Source organism: Diaphorina citri, unplaced genomic scaffold (assembly GCF_000475195.1).
Source record: "Diaphorina citri unplaced genomic scaffold, Diaci psyllid genome assembly version 1.1 scaffold42, whole genome shotgun sequence".
NCBI lineage: Eukaryota > Metazoa > Arthropoda > Insecta > Hemiptera > Psyllidae > Diaphorina > Diaphorina citri.
This window is the reverse complement of record NW_007377479.1, coordinates 296,141-309,887: the sequence shown is the minus strand read 5'-3', so window position 1 is coordinate 309,887 and position 13,747 is coordinate 296,141. Positions and strand designations below refer to the sequence as shown.

Below are 13,747 nucleotides of genomic sequence, written 5' to 3'. Positions count from 1 at the left end.
ATTTACTATGTATGTACCTATTGAGTTTAAAAATCACACGAACCACATACACAAAAAAGTCTTTTTGTTTAATCCAACTTTGGAATTTTAAAATTATTTTAATTTTTTAAAGAAACAATATCAACAAACACCTTTTCAATTTGTTTCTTTAACAGGATTTATTATTTAATTTTTAGAAAAATAAAAAATCACACGCACACAGCGCTAAAAAGAATTTCAAACGAAATATTTTGTTGTCAAAAAATAATAAAATTAATAATAATTTTTATTCACAAAAATTCAAAAAGTAACGAAACTCCGTACACGACGCGATTCAAAACACAACTGACAACAATAATAATAATCTCACCGTATTGAATTAAAAACGTGGTTCAGAATCAGGTTTAAAGTCTGAAGGTTCAGGTTCGATAAATAATAAAATTAATAATAATTTTTATTCACAAAAATTCAAAAAGTAACGGAACTCCGTACACGACGCGATTCAAAACACAACTGACGTCTGACAACAATAATAATAATGAATAATCTCACCGTACTGAATTAAAAACGTGGTTCAGAATCAGGTTTGAAGTCTGAAGGTTCAGGTTCGATGGTTCGAAGAGGACGTTGATGAAAGAAGTGGAGAATTGAAAGAAGAAATTTATTCAGTTGTTTTCAGTATGGAGGGAAATATACAATGCATACCGTAGAAACTGACAATAAGTAATACATTTCATCAGGGTCCTGGATTAGGATTTAGAGGGCGAAGACAGACCACGTGTTTAGTGGATGTGTCAAAATTACCATATTTTCTGGATTGGGATTTAGAGTCCCCCCCTCGACGTGGATGGTCCAAGATAAAATAATAAAATTAATAATAATTTTTATTCACAAAAATTCAAAAAGTAACGGAACTCCGTACACGACGCGATTCAAAACACAACTGACAACAATAATAATAATCTCACCGTACTGAATTAAAAACGTGGTTCAGAATCAGGTTTAAAGTCTGAAGGTTCAGGTTCGAAGAGGACGTTGATGAAAGAAGTGGAGAATTGAAAGAAGAAATTTATTCAGTTGTTTTCAGTATGGAGGGAAATATACAATGCATACCGTAGAAACTGACAATAAGTAATACATTTCATCAGGGTCCTGGATTAGGATTTAGAGGGCGAAGACAGACCACGTGTTTAGTGGATGTGTTAAAATCACCATATTTTCTGGACTGCATTTAGAGTCCCCCCCTCGACGTGGATGGTCCAAGAAGGACAGACCACGTGTTTAGTGGATGTGTCAAAATTACCATATTTTCTGGATTGGGATTTAGAGTCCCCCCCTCGACGTGGATGGTCCAAAATATCAGAGTTAAGTGTTGGAAAATGACGTACCCTTGCATTCTTAAAGCCTAGTGATCTACATGTCTCGTATTATTTACTTACGGCCTAGTCTACTGTCTAAAGGTGTGATCTATGTCGATGACAAGATGAAACTATGTTATCGAGGCAGTGTGGACGGTTCAGTGGATGTCGATCGACGCGATGCGATGGTCGGTCGACTATGTTTGGACACACCTTGATGCTTGCATTCTTGCCGGATTTAAAGCCTAGTGATCTACATGTCTCGTATTATTTACTTACGGCCTGGTCTACTGTCTAAAGGTGTGATCTATGTCGATGACAAGATGAATCTATGTTATCGAGGCAGTGTGGACGGTTCAGTGGATGTCGATCGACGCGATGCGATGGTCGGTCGACTATGTTTGGACACACCTTGATGTTGACTGAACCTTTATTCTTGATTATCTGCTTGAAATCAGCCCTGAATTGGTCCATTCTTCCCTGATATAATACCACATTAACATACCTACTCTGTATTTTCATATATTGCTCACATAGGTCCATATAAGTATAAGTAGGTACCTACCTAACTAACCACCATGTACAATTGTACATACATCATTTGTACATAGGTACAAATAATTAAGTATGTAGGGTTATCGATTTCCGCATTTCCCGCCTGTTTGATAACGCTTCAGTTTTTGGACACTTGGACAGATAAAAATAACTGCAAGTCGAAAATAGCTCATCCCTTTAGGGAATTCAGCTAAAAACAAGCACGATTCACATAGGTACAAATAATTAAGTATGTAGGGTTATCGATTTCCGCATTTCCCGCCTGTTGGATAACGCTTCAGTTTTTGGACATTTGGACAGATAAAAATAACTGCAAGTCGAAAATAGCTCATCCATTTGTACATAGGTACAAATAATTAAGTATGTAGGGTTATCGATTTCCGCATTTCCCGCCTGTTGGATAACGCTTCAGTTTTTGGACACTTGGACAGATAAAAATAACTGCAACTCGAAAATAGCTCATCCCTAAAGGGAATTCAGCTAAAAACAAGCACGATTTAAAATGTAATAACATTACGGTCAAATGAACAAATTGATATCACGTACGCATGTACCCACATTGGACACCTTGATAATGATGACAAGTTGAAGAGGATGAAGTTTCATCCGAAACTGACCGTGCCGAAAAACGCCAAGAGAGAAACATTCTCTCCGTGAGGCTGAGGAGAACCACCGAAATCGAAACAGTCGAAAATTAGTACCTACTTTGATTAGTTGTATTTTATTTTGATTCCACCAAAAGGAGATTCCTCTTTGGGCGTAATAGCGCGACCACACTTGCTGCCACAGGCCACTTACATACGTATTTGTCTTTTGTGTTTGACTTGTGTTTCACAATATTGTAGAATATTGATAAACATTAAATAAAGTTACATTTACATTTTCAATGGTTATCTGAAAGAGGACCTCTGAGTGAACTTTTGCTACATATTTGTTTGCTTAAAAAATTCCAACAATTAAAGATTCTGTTGCTCATTTAGAATACATATTTATCATCTGGCTCAGGGCTCACGTGCTCAGGATTTCTACCTGAGAATACTTGAGACTTTATTTCAAAGCAGCACATCTGTCCATTCTGTCTGGGTCTGGGGGATGTCAAGTCTTTCATATCTGCTAATAATGATAGTAATCATAATGAGCATATTGCTAATATAACTAATAATAATGATAGTGCAATAAGAAATTGACCGTGCCGAAAAACGCCAAGAGAGAAACATTCTCTCCGTGAGGCTGAGGAGAACCACCGAAATCGAAACAGTCGAAAATTAGTACTTTGATTAGTTGTATTTTATTTTGATTCCACCAAGGAGATTCCTCTTTGGGCGTAATAGCACGACCACACTTGCTGCCACGGGCCACTTACGTATTTTCAATGGTTATCTGAAAGAGTGAACTTTTGCTACATATTTGTTTGCTTAAAAAATTCCAACAATTAAATGAGTTGTGTCCTTGACTCGTTATAACAAATTAAAACGTTATAATAAACGGACATTTTATGTAATTGGAGCTTTGATTTACCACTAATAACACAGAAAATGCTGACGGCTAAGCAGGGTACTACCTATACCATAATTTACTATTGATTGTGTTTAAGCTGGCATTTTATAACCTTGATAATTATATCAGCCTCGTTTTAATTTATATGATTCATTCGAAACCGACCGTGCCGAAAAACGCCAAGAGAGAAACATTCTCTCCGTGAGGCTGAGGAGAACCACCGAAATCGAAACAGTCCAAAACTTAGTAAGTACTTAGTAACTTAGTACTTTGATTAGTTGTATTTTATTATCGGACTTAATTTTGATTCCACCAAGGAGATTCCTCTTTGGGTGTACTAGGGCGACCACACTTGCTGCCACAGGCCACTTACGTATTTTCAATGGTTATCTGAAAGGGGACCTCTGAGTGAACTCGTCCCGAAATCGGAGAGAGAAGGAAGACAGGATAGGAGAAAGCCAGCCGTTCCGAGAACGAACATTATCCCATCAGGATAAAATCCGCCCCGGGCGGGAATCGAACCCGCGGCCTAGCGCTTACAGATTCTGTTGCTCATTTAGAATACATATTTATCATCTGGCTCAGGGCTCACGTGCTCAGGATTTCTACCTGAGAATACTTGAGACTTTATTTCAAACCGGCACATCTGTTCATTCTGTCTGGGTCTGGGGGATGTCAAGTCTTTCGTATCTGCTAATAATGATAGTAATAATAATGAGCAGATTGCTAATATAACTAATAATAATGATAATGCAATAAGAAATAATAATTTGAAGAAGTCTGAAACGGGGAAGTATAAGGGGGAATGGCACATTAAAACGGATTACATATTTCTATTATTATCTACCTATGGAAATAATAATAATAATATCTTCCTATGGAGGTAAATAGTGCATGTGCAATATAATAAAATTCAAAATACATTTAATGCATTTTTTTTAAAAAATACAGAATGTAAACGAAAAGAAAAGAGAGAGAAAAGGAGATGTTCAATTTTTCATATTGGTTGGTAGCGCGTCTACCTTGTAAGCGCTAGGCCGCGGGTTCGATTCCCACCCGGGGCGGATTTTATCCTGAACGGATAATGTTCATTCTCGGAACGGCCGGCTTTCTCCTATCCTGTCTTCCTTTTCTCTTCGATTTCGGGACGATAAGATCTTAGCAGTTACAGTTTCTTCAATTCTTCATGGAGCATGGAGTTAGCAACATTACGTTGTCTCCACTCTCCACTTCTGAAATGGACGTAAAGGTTGAGAATCCCTGCGACATACAAAAAGTAGAACCCATTACGAAAATCCCAATTTTGATTATTCAAAAGAGATTTTATCCTCAATCCTCATCACAAATTTCCCATTAATTATTGATCTCTTCTGTTTCAGGAAAACCTAAAACTTGTGTACTGCTACTGAATCAACTTCCGGAGAAAATTTGTCCCGTGTCCCCTGCACACAGGTAGGTAAACACTGACTAGGTTAACTCCGCGCGGCGTTCTTTACCACCTAACCATCAACCCTTCGGGCTCTCAAATAAATGATGAAATGCCTCGGCTGTCTTCGTTTAATATTGGCATAAATTTTCAGTTACATCCTGTATGGATGGAGGAAAAAAGCAAGCTGTTAAAAATGTGCATCAAGACCACCCCACCGACCGCGGATTTAAAACTGGAACTCTGGCCCAGACACAGTAATTTTGAAAGAAAGAAACCCATCAGGTAATCATCTCAATAACAATACCTACCTAACCTTTCTGAATAATAATGATAATACTAATAACAAATACATATTATATGTAGGTACTAATCGATCATTTAAGACCGGTTTTAGCGTTACCTATGTTAAGCTACGCCGAGCAAGGCCAATAAATGGATGGGTGACTTGAGCCTTATATTGGGAATAAAGGGAGAACGGGCTCTAGTCTTGATTTTAAATCATTACATGAAAGTAAAATCAAAAAATCAAATCAAGAATGATAATAAACTGAATATTAAACAAATTAGGTAGGTACATATAGGTATTCTTTAACCACGATCGAATAAACTACGGCCTAAAAAATTCCCGGAGGGACGGACCCAGCTTGTTCTGTTAATAAATAAATGTCGACACTGTCCACACATAGTCCACCGGACATCGATCGATGTCGACTGAACCGTCCACACTGCCTCGACAACATAGATTTACCTTGTCGATCGACGGTCGGGTCGTCGGTCAACTATGTTTGGGTGTGTCCATCATGTAATTTAGAGATCATGTAACACATGCCGGAAACCGGCACACCTTAATACAGCACCATTTTATTGAATGAATCTTGCAACTTGCCATAAATGCCATAATGCAACACTATCCGTCTTTATTGATCCCGCTGTTCCCTCTATTGATCCGATTTGAATTTTGAACAGCTCTGGGGTTCAATATTGGGTATTTGTTTAAACTTATTGGCGGGAATCCTTTATATCATCAATTTATTGTTGGTACACAGACACAGTAAAGATCATGATGGAAGAATAGGGATGTAAAAGAATGTGCTAGGGGTTCTTAAAATGTAACTGAATCGAGGAACTTCAAGTAAGATACAATAATGCAAGGGAAATTGTCTATGTAAAAATGCTGCTAGTAAAAAACTTGAAAATTACAGACTTGGTCCAACTCGATTAATATGACTGGTCAATATAATGATGTGTTCTAACAATAGCCACTCGAAAGTTTCGATTTTACCTATAAACCAGAATTATTTCTGTTAACTTTATAAAAATTAAAATCGTACATTCAATTTGCTCCTAAATTAGAGCTCCATCCAAATTAAGTGTTCAAAATTTTCCGAATTCTTCTAACCTACTAACAAGTCGGATTGGATCTGCCATGTCGAGACGCCCTATGGCCTTATGCTGGCAGGATAATCAAGAAACAAGAGCCAGCAGGATAAGCGAACAAAAATATCCTATTTATCTTGAAATTCTTCAAAGTAAACTAACCAGTCATCCGAAGATCAACTTTGTCCCTTTGGTCAAAAATCAGAGACCAAACTCATGGTTTCTTCATGTTTATTTTAATCTCCACCTGTATCTTAAATCTTTCAAGATCAAAGGTTTCTTTAAAATATCTTTCAAGGCATTTACGTTAATCTGTTCTTTCTTCGGGCCGCGGGTTGGACAACCCTGCTTTAACATATCAGTAAGACACCTGATTCAATCTGAATATTTTCAGGATTTACATTTTTCTATTCAAATCCCTATTCATAATTTATCTCTAATACAAACACCTTCGAAGCTTTATCATTTGGGATTTTATTCTTTTTTCTATTGTAGATATCTCGTCTAGTTTCTACGACTTTGTTTGTACGAGTGTGTTTGTATCTTTCTAATGAGTTGCATTTAGATCAGTGAGCAGTGACAGACTGTCAGTACAGATGTTCATATGACAGTCTACATACAGAATTAGGTCAGTTTCATTAATGGTTCGATTCCCACCCGGGGCGGATTTTATCCTGAACGGATAATGTTCGTTCTCGGAACGGTTGGCTTTCTCCTATCCTGTCTTACTTTTCTCTTCGATTTTGGGACGATAACATCTTAGCAGTTACAGTTTCTTCAGTTCTTCATGGAGTATGGAGCACTGAAGTTAGCAACATTGCGTTGTCTCCACTTCTGAAATGGACGTAAAGGTTGAGAATCCCTGCGACATACAAAAAGTAGAACCCATTACGAAATCCCAATTTTGATTATTCAAAAGAGATTTTATCCTCAATCCTCATCACAAATTTCCCATTTTTAATATTTTTTCAATAAAACCATCAAGTTGAAATTGTAAATAAAGTGCAATCAAGTGTAAAAATGATTGAGCAAAATCAACAAAGAAAACAGCATCTTGAGGCAATGCGAATAGGGGATGAAAGAAAGGTGCATAGAGGCCCCTGTTGCTCTTAACGATAACGATCTAAATGTAAATAGCTAGTAAATGGAGGATTGGTAATTCTGTAGTTTTAGGGAGACCGTTTTTCGATAGGGGGTAGTAGGTCACGGATTTTGTGGTCCCCTTTTGTTCCAATACAAAGTAGACTATTTGCAATTGATCAGTTGCGCTTACTTGGGTGATGTTTCAAAAATTGAATTTTCGACCTTTTAAAGTTATTTTTTCGAAGTGTTGACATCGGATTTGGATTTTTCTAAACTCTTTACATAGGAATCGACCATTTATTTATAATTTTACCCATTTGCAACTGCTCCATTGAAAAACTGTACATACGAGTATCTACTCAGTTACAGTTTTATAGTTGGCCTACCTAGTTAGCATGAAGGTAAAGCGTCTGTCTTGTATCCGCTACATCGGAAATACCGCTCGGTCAAACTCAGGGAAGGTTAGGTATCAGGTAAGGTTCGTTCTCGGAACGGCTGTCTTTCTCCTATCTTGCCCTCCTTCTCACTTTGATTTCCAGACAATACGACCTCCGTTGTTACAGTTACCTCTATCAAACGCAAACCTCTTGGGGGGAAAAAAAATAGGAGAAACCGTTAGAGATTTATCGAGGGACAAAGAGACAAAAAAAATCGTCCACCTAAAGAACTTGTCACTCATTTCTCATTTCGTTCATTCAACTATTCACCTACATGACTTGAATAGTGAACTTTATCAGAACAGGTATTTTTAGTTGTAGATAAGACAGAAGAAATAATCCATTGAATAGTGAGCACCTAACTGACCAACCACTAATTTTTACATCCAGTTCAACCGTTCTCAACCTAGGAAGACGAGTGGAAAAAGCACCCATGTGGAGCCCCAAATGGGCGAATGGGGCCCAATGTCTAATCAGTACACTTCCTTTGTGTTGGACATTTTTGTTAGATTTCATCAAAATCTGACGCTTTGTCCATCAAGATCTTCGTCTCACTGGTGATTTCGGAATAGGTTTATAGTATAGATGAGGACAATCAAAGAGGTCGTTGAAAGCCTTGTGGGGACAATGTAGGAGTTTATTGAAATACCCATGAAAAAGACGAAATGGCATAAAACCTGAAAGATCAAATGCGCTGATTTCGCCTACCTAAATTGTTTGCACAAAGAAAGAAAGCTGCCGCTGCCAATGGCCCCCAATGGCAATATTTTGGAAACGTCTGAATAGTTTGGTTATTTTCTATTTCGGGAAGTTATTGAACTCTGGTGATACATACTTGACTGAGTATGTGAGGTTTGGACACTGGCTGACCAATACTAACTCTGATAGTGTGGGGTTTTTTTTTTTTTTTTTTTTTTTTTTTTTTGAAAACCAGGGCAGTCTGCGTGTCTGGAAATGTCTGACAATAGAAAGGGGATTAGGGTCGATTTTTTTAGGGGGGATTTTGTGAGCATTATAATGTATGGGTTGTGCGCGTACCAAAAGGGACCAGGTGGTCAGATCGCGTTTTTAAGTATTGGTATAGCAACTTTGTTAACCTGTTTGTGGTGAGTGGTGTCAAAAGGGAAAAGGGTCCTACTATTTTCTACGACTCACGACTTGTATTATCATTTCCAACAAGTGTAACCTCACAGTACAACTGGTAAGACTCTACTGCTCTATGACGGGGGTTTTACCGTCTATTCGGTAACAAGCTACCAGCCTACTCACATTGTACCTCCCCAGGTCCCCAACCTGGGTGGGGCTGAGAAAAGCCAGCAGCGCAATTATTTGGTTTAAATTTACTGTATGTTAAAGGAACCTCTATGGCAAAAAGGAAGTACATATCAGAATCGATCCTCTGAAAAAAGCTGTATCTGGTGGTTCGGTGAAAAGGAAGCACCTAAAAAGTTGTATGAATTTCTCTGTTCAAATGCGAGAGCATATTTGTTTTACTGTGAACTTTGTTTACGAAAAAAGCCAACGCGTCGAATCAGCCCGAATTAGAAAAACAATTCGGTCATTTAGACCCGAGTGGGTTAAAACTGGCCCCCGCCCAGACAATTCAAAATTCCAGACATGCAGACCCCTCTCGAAAATTGCTCAAAATGTGCTCAACATGTTGCATTATAAAAGAAACCCCAAAAATAACCCCCACACAATATGAGCACCCCAATCTACCCATTATTCTCCTGAAGAATCCCGTTAAATCCCTCCTTTATCTTGTTAAAAAATATGAACGTTCTGATGCAAATGTGTTTGAAATTCAAAGAAACATGAGTGTGAAAATTCCATGCGTACAAAGGCAAGCTACTATAGGCACAATGACTACAAGGTACTAGCCCAAAGGCGCAATATGGTCTATTTAGTGCTCTTTACAATTCGAAACACGTATGCCCGGTCAAAGTTGATTAGCAAGGTAAAGAGTTTGATTAGTTCTAATGAGGTATTTGATTATAACAAAAGAGATAAGTAAAAACTTTGAAGACTTACCGAGTAGAACACAGAAAGTAGATGTGATGTAGGAGGTGAACAGCTGAGAGATACACAGGAGAGCATCCGCAAACAGCAAACATATGATGTAGTTGATCTGACATCTCCAGTGCAGCACATGATAAGTACATGGCAGCAGGAGCGTGGACAGTAGAGTCAGGATGAGGAATACAATACTGATGGCCAAACCAATCGGATAGATGGAGAAGCGAATGTCCTTCTCAAAGGCGGCGTAACTGTTGGCACAAACGAATATGCTCGCCTTCTCGCTGAGGTTTTCGTACACTTTCTCTATACAGTAGGACTGGTTGTAGATTTTGCCGTTGCTGTTCAACAGGGTGCCGTCAATGTTCAAGCTGTATGTGTCATCCAGCTTGCCATGCACGGCATAGTTGTTGTTCACACAGGCGGGGAATCCGCCAATGATGGTGAAGTTGTTGCCGAGCGTCCAATACTCGCTGTTGGTGTCAATGATGCACGACTTGTTGGTCTCACTGTACACCGCGTTGTCACCGCAGCACTTGAAGATTTTGCCTTTTCGGACGTCACCGTCCACGTCAGATGATTCTCTAACACACACCAGAGCGGCGTTATTCTCAATGCAGTAGTGTTTGTTGCTGATCAGTTCATGCTCTTGTTCATTCAGGTAGAGACTACCATTGTCAAACTTGTTAAAATGTGCATGTGTTCGGATCCACAAGTCCCCAAATTTTCGAGCCCTAATTATTTTATCTACCTTGTAATCAGAAATTTTTTGAAATTTCTGATTACAAGCCTCTCTGGGTTTTTGGGGTGATATGTCCTAAAACCTCTCTGGGTTTTCGGGGTGATGTTTGATGCATTTGCTTTGGTTGTAACCTAATCTAGATCTTCGTTTAGTACAGGATTGTAAGCTGTAAGAGATGAAGGTAATTTTACCTGTATCTTTTTACCATGATGTATTTCAGGAGTACTTTTTGTTACCCTGAAATTCGGGACTGTCCCGGCCAATTCGGGACGTTTGGCAAGCCTATGCATAACCCAATATGATAATATGTACTTACTATCTATTTTTAGTCCGTCCTTCCTTTATTATTACTAATAATAAAAGGTATAGTGGACGGACTATTGTATTCGCTTCGGTGTCGTCTAATTTTATATCTCAGTTTTATTTACAAGAAAAATCTTTCCTTTAAGCTCACTAGTAGCTGCATATCATTTGATACAAACAATATTCACGAGGAAATGTTTACATGGTAAACAATTTACGAAAATTGATACAAACAATATCCACGAGGCTTGTTAAAATGTGCATGTGTTCGGATCCACAAGTCCCCAAATTTTCGAGCCCTAATTATTTTATCTACCTTGTAATCAGAAATTTTTGAAAGATTTCCTAAAACCTCTCTGGGTTTTTGGGGTGATGTTTGATGCATTTGCTTTGGTTGTAACCTAATCTAGATCTTCGTTTAGTACAGGATTGTGAGCTGTAAGAGATTAAGGTAATTTTACCTGTATCTTTTTACCATGATGTATTTCGGGAGTACCTTTTGTTATTGGCTTTTTCTGTTAATAAATAAATGTCGACACTGTCCACACATAGTCCACCGGACATCGATCGATGTCGACTGAGCCGTCCACACTGCCTCGACAACATAGAGATCTTCGTTTAGTACAGGATTGTAAGCTGTAAGAGATGAAGGTAATTTTACCTGTATCTTTTTACCATGATGTATTTCATACTCTTTCCTATATGTATAGGTACATATTTTTCTTTCCGAACGACACAAAATGTCCTTGTAGGCAATGTAATTTAAATAAGAGTGTTCCCACTACGCAGGACACGATTTTTTTTCCGAACGACAAGTGGGAACGGGCCTCAAGTCTATTATGGTTGTACATACATATACATAATTATGTATAGCTGAATATGAAATATTTTTTATGAACTATGTGTTATTTATCGATTAGGATTATCAATTATTTATCAGTAATGCATATGTACCTATACCTATATGGTATCACAAATATGTTTACGGTTTTCTATTACCTATGTCCGGGCCATGTTACTTCCGCATACTTACCTCAGTTCGTATGCCTATATCAGAGCCTAGGGGTTTGTGATGTATTAGGTGTTATCTAACGATTTAACAATTTTCAGCGAGCTATTACGTAGAACAATGTGGATCTATTGTGATCACGATTACTTTTCTGATATTGAGAAAGAATAGATAATTTAGTATCTGCTCTTTCTCTTTCCTAATCCAGTTGAACTCCGTACACAAAAAGCACACTTGAGGCTTAGGTGTAGGGACAAACAGCCCTAAAAGATGGATAAGTATGTTTATGGTTTTCTATTACCTATGTCCGGGCCATGTTACTTCCGCATACTTACCTCAGTTCGTATGCCTATATTAGAGCCTAGGGATTTGTGATGTATTAGGTGTTATCTAACGATTTAACAATTTTCCGCGAGCTATTACGTAGAACAATGTGTATCTATTGTGATCACGATTACTATTCTGATATTGAGAAAGAATAGGTATTTTAGTATCTGCTCTTTCCTAGTCCAGTTGAACTCCGTACACAAAAAGCACACTTGAGGCTTAGGTGTAGGGACAAACAGCCCTAAAAGATGAATAAACCTACTCGGGTAATTAGAAGAACCAGAAGATTAATTGAAGAGATGTGAAGGCTTATCCTGACGAAGGGAATGTTGTGTATGATGGTGGTTTCGAACCAGTGTATTTCGGTTTTCCAATATCCAATATTGGCTAGAGTGAATTGATTCAATCCTCAGTCTTGGTTTTCACTCTGGTGAGTCTACACAAAATAAATTCGTTCCAATGTTCTATTTTCAAAGTGATCTTTTCTTACTACATTAGAACTCCAACTCAACACCATCTATACGAATCTACTCTTTCCTATATGTATAGGTACATATTTTTCTTTCCGAACGACACAAAATGTCCTTGTAGGCAATGTAATTTAAATAAGAGTGTTTCCACTACACAGGACACGATTTTTTTCCGAACGACAAGTGGGAACGGGCCTCAAGTCTATTATGGTTGTACATACATATACATAATTATGTATAGTTACCCATGTCTACGATGATGGTACCTATTTAGTTATGTACCGGTACATGGTTGTGTACCTGAAGGACGCAGTTTGGAGGGCTAGCACAGGTTCACGGTACACCTCATACCACACTGTCCAATGTCCATACGTAGTATAAATAGTTCATTGACTCTGCCATTCAGTATGCCTAATGCTGGACGTCCTATACATACGATATGACTAGGTGACTACATAGTATAATGTCGACACTGTCCACACATAGTCCACCGGACATCGATCGATGTCGACTGAACCGTCCACACTGCCTCGACAACATAGATTTACCTCGTCGATCGACGGTCGGGTCGTCGGTCAATTATGTTTAGAGATCATGTAACACATGCCGGAAACCGGCACACCATTTAGTTATGTACCGGTACATAGTTGTGTACCTGAAGGACGCAGTTTGGAGGGCTAGCACAGGTTCACGGTACACCTCATACCACACTGTCCATACGTAGTATAAATAGTTCATTGACTCCGCCATTCAGTATGCCTAATGCTGGACGTCCTATACATACGATATGATTAGGTGACTACATAGTATAACTAGTTGACTGAATACAATAGCCAGATCAGAGTCTGGAAAGAGGATAATAATAGACCCTTAGAGCTCCATTATTATGTGGCCAATTTCTCAAATAAATGAGGATAAAATTCCATGCCTCGCTCGGCTGAGATAGAACCCACGGCCTCCTGTTTACCAGGCGAGCGTCTTGACCATTATACGACACCGAGGAAGGAATAAAGAGCATTGAGTATATCCGAACCTGGAAAAATGGCCTAATGGTCAGATATTCCGACATCTGTATTCTGTAAAGGTATGTCTACACATAGTTTACCGCCCATTGATCGACAAAGTGAATCTATGTTGTCGAGGCAGTGTGGACGTGTCAGCCGAC

General features: G+C 38.5%; 1 protein-coding gene across 1 annotated transcript; it reads right to left on the bottom strand.

Moving 5' to 3' along the window:
* Positions 1-9,491: 9,491 nt before the first annotated feature.
* On the bottom strand, positions 9,492-12,984 carry LOC108252987 (probable G-protein coupled receptor Mth-like 1). The gene is made up of 2 exons (XM_017446101.2): positions 12,934-12,984; positions 9,492-10,482 (listed from the first exon to the last, which is right to left on the bottom strand). Exons 1-2 carry the CDS (start codon positions 12,982-12,984, stop codon positions 9,655-9,657), a joined length of 879 nt encoding a protein of 292 aa, XP_017301590.1. The 3' UTR covers positions 9,492-9,654.
* Positions 12,985-13,747: the final 763 nt, after the last annotated feature.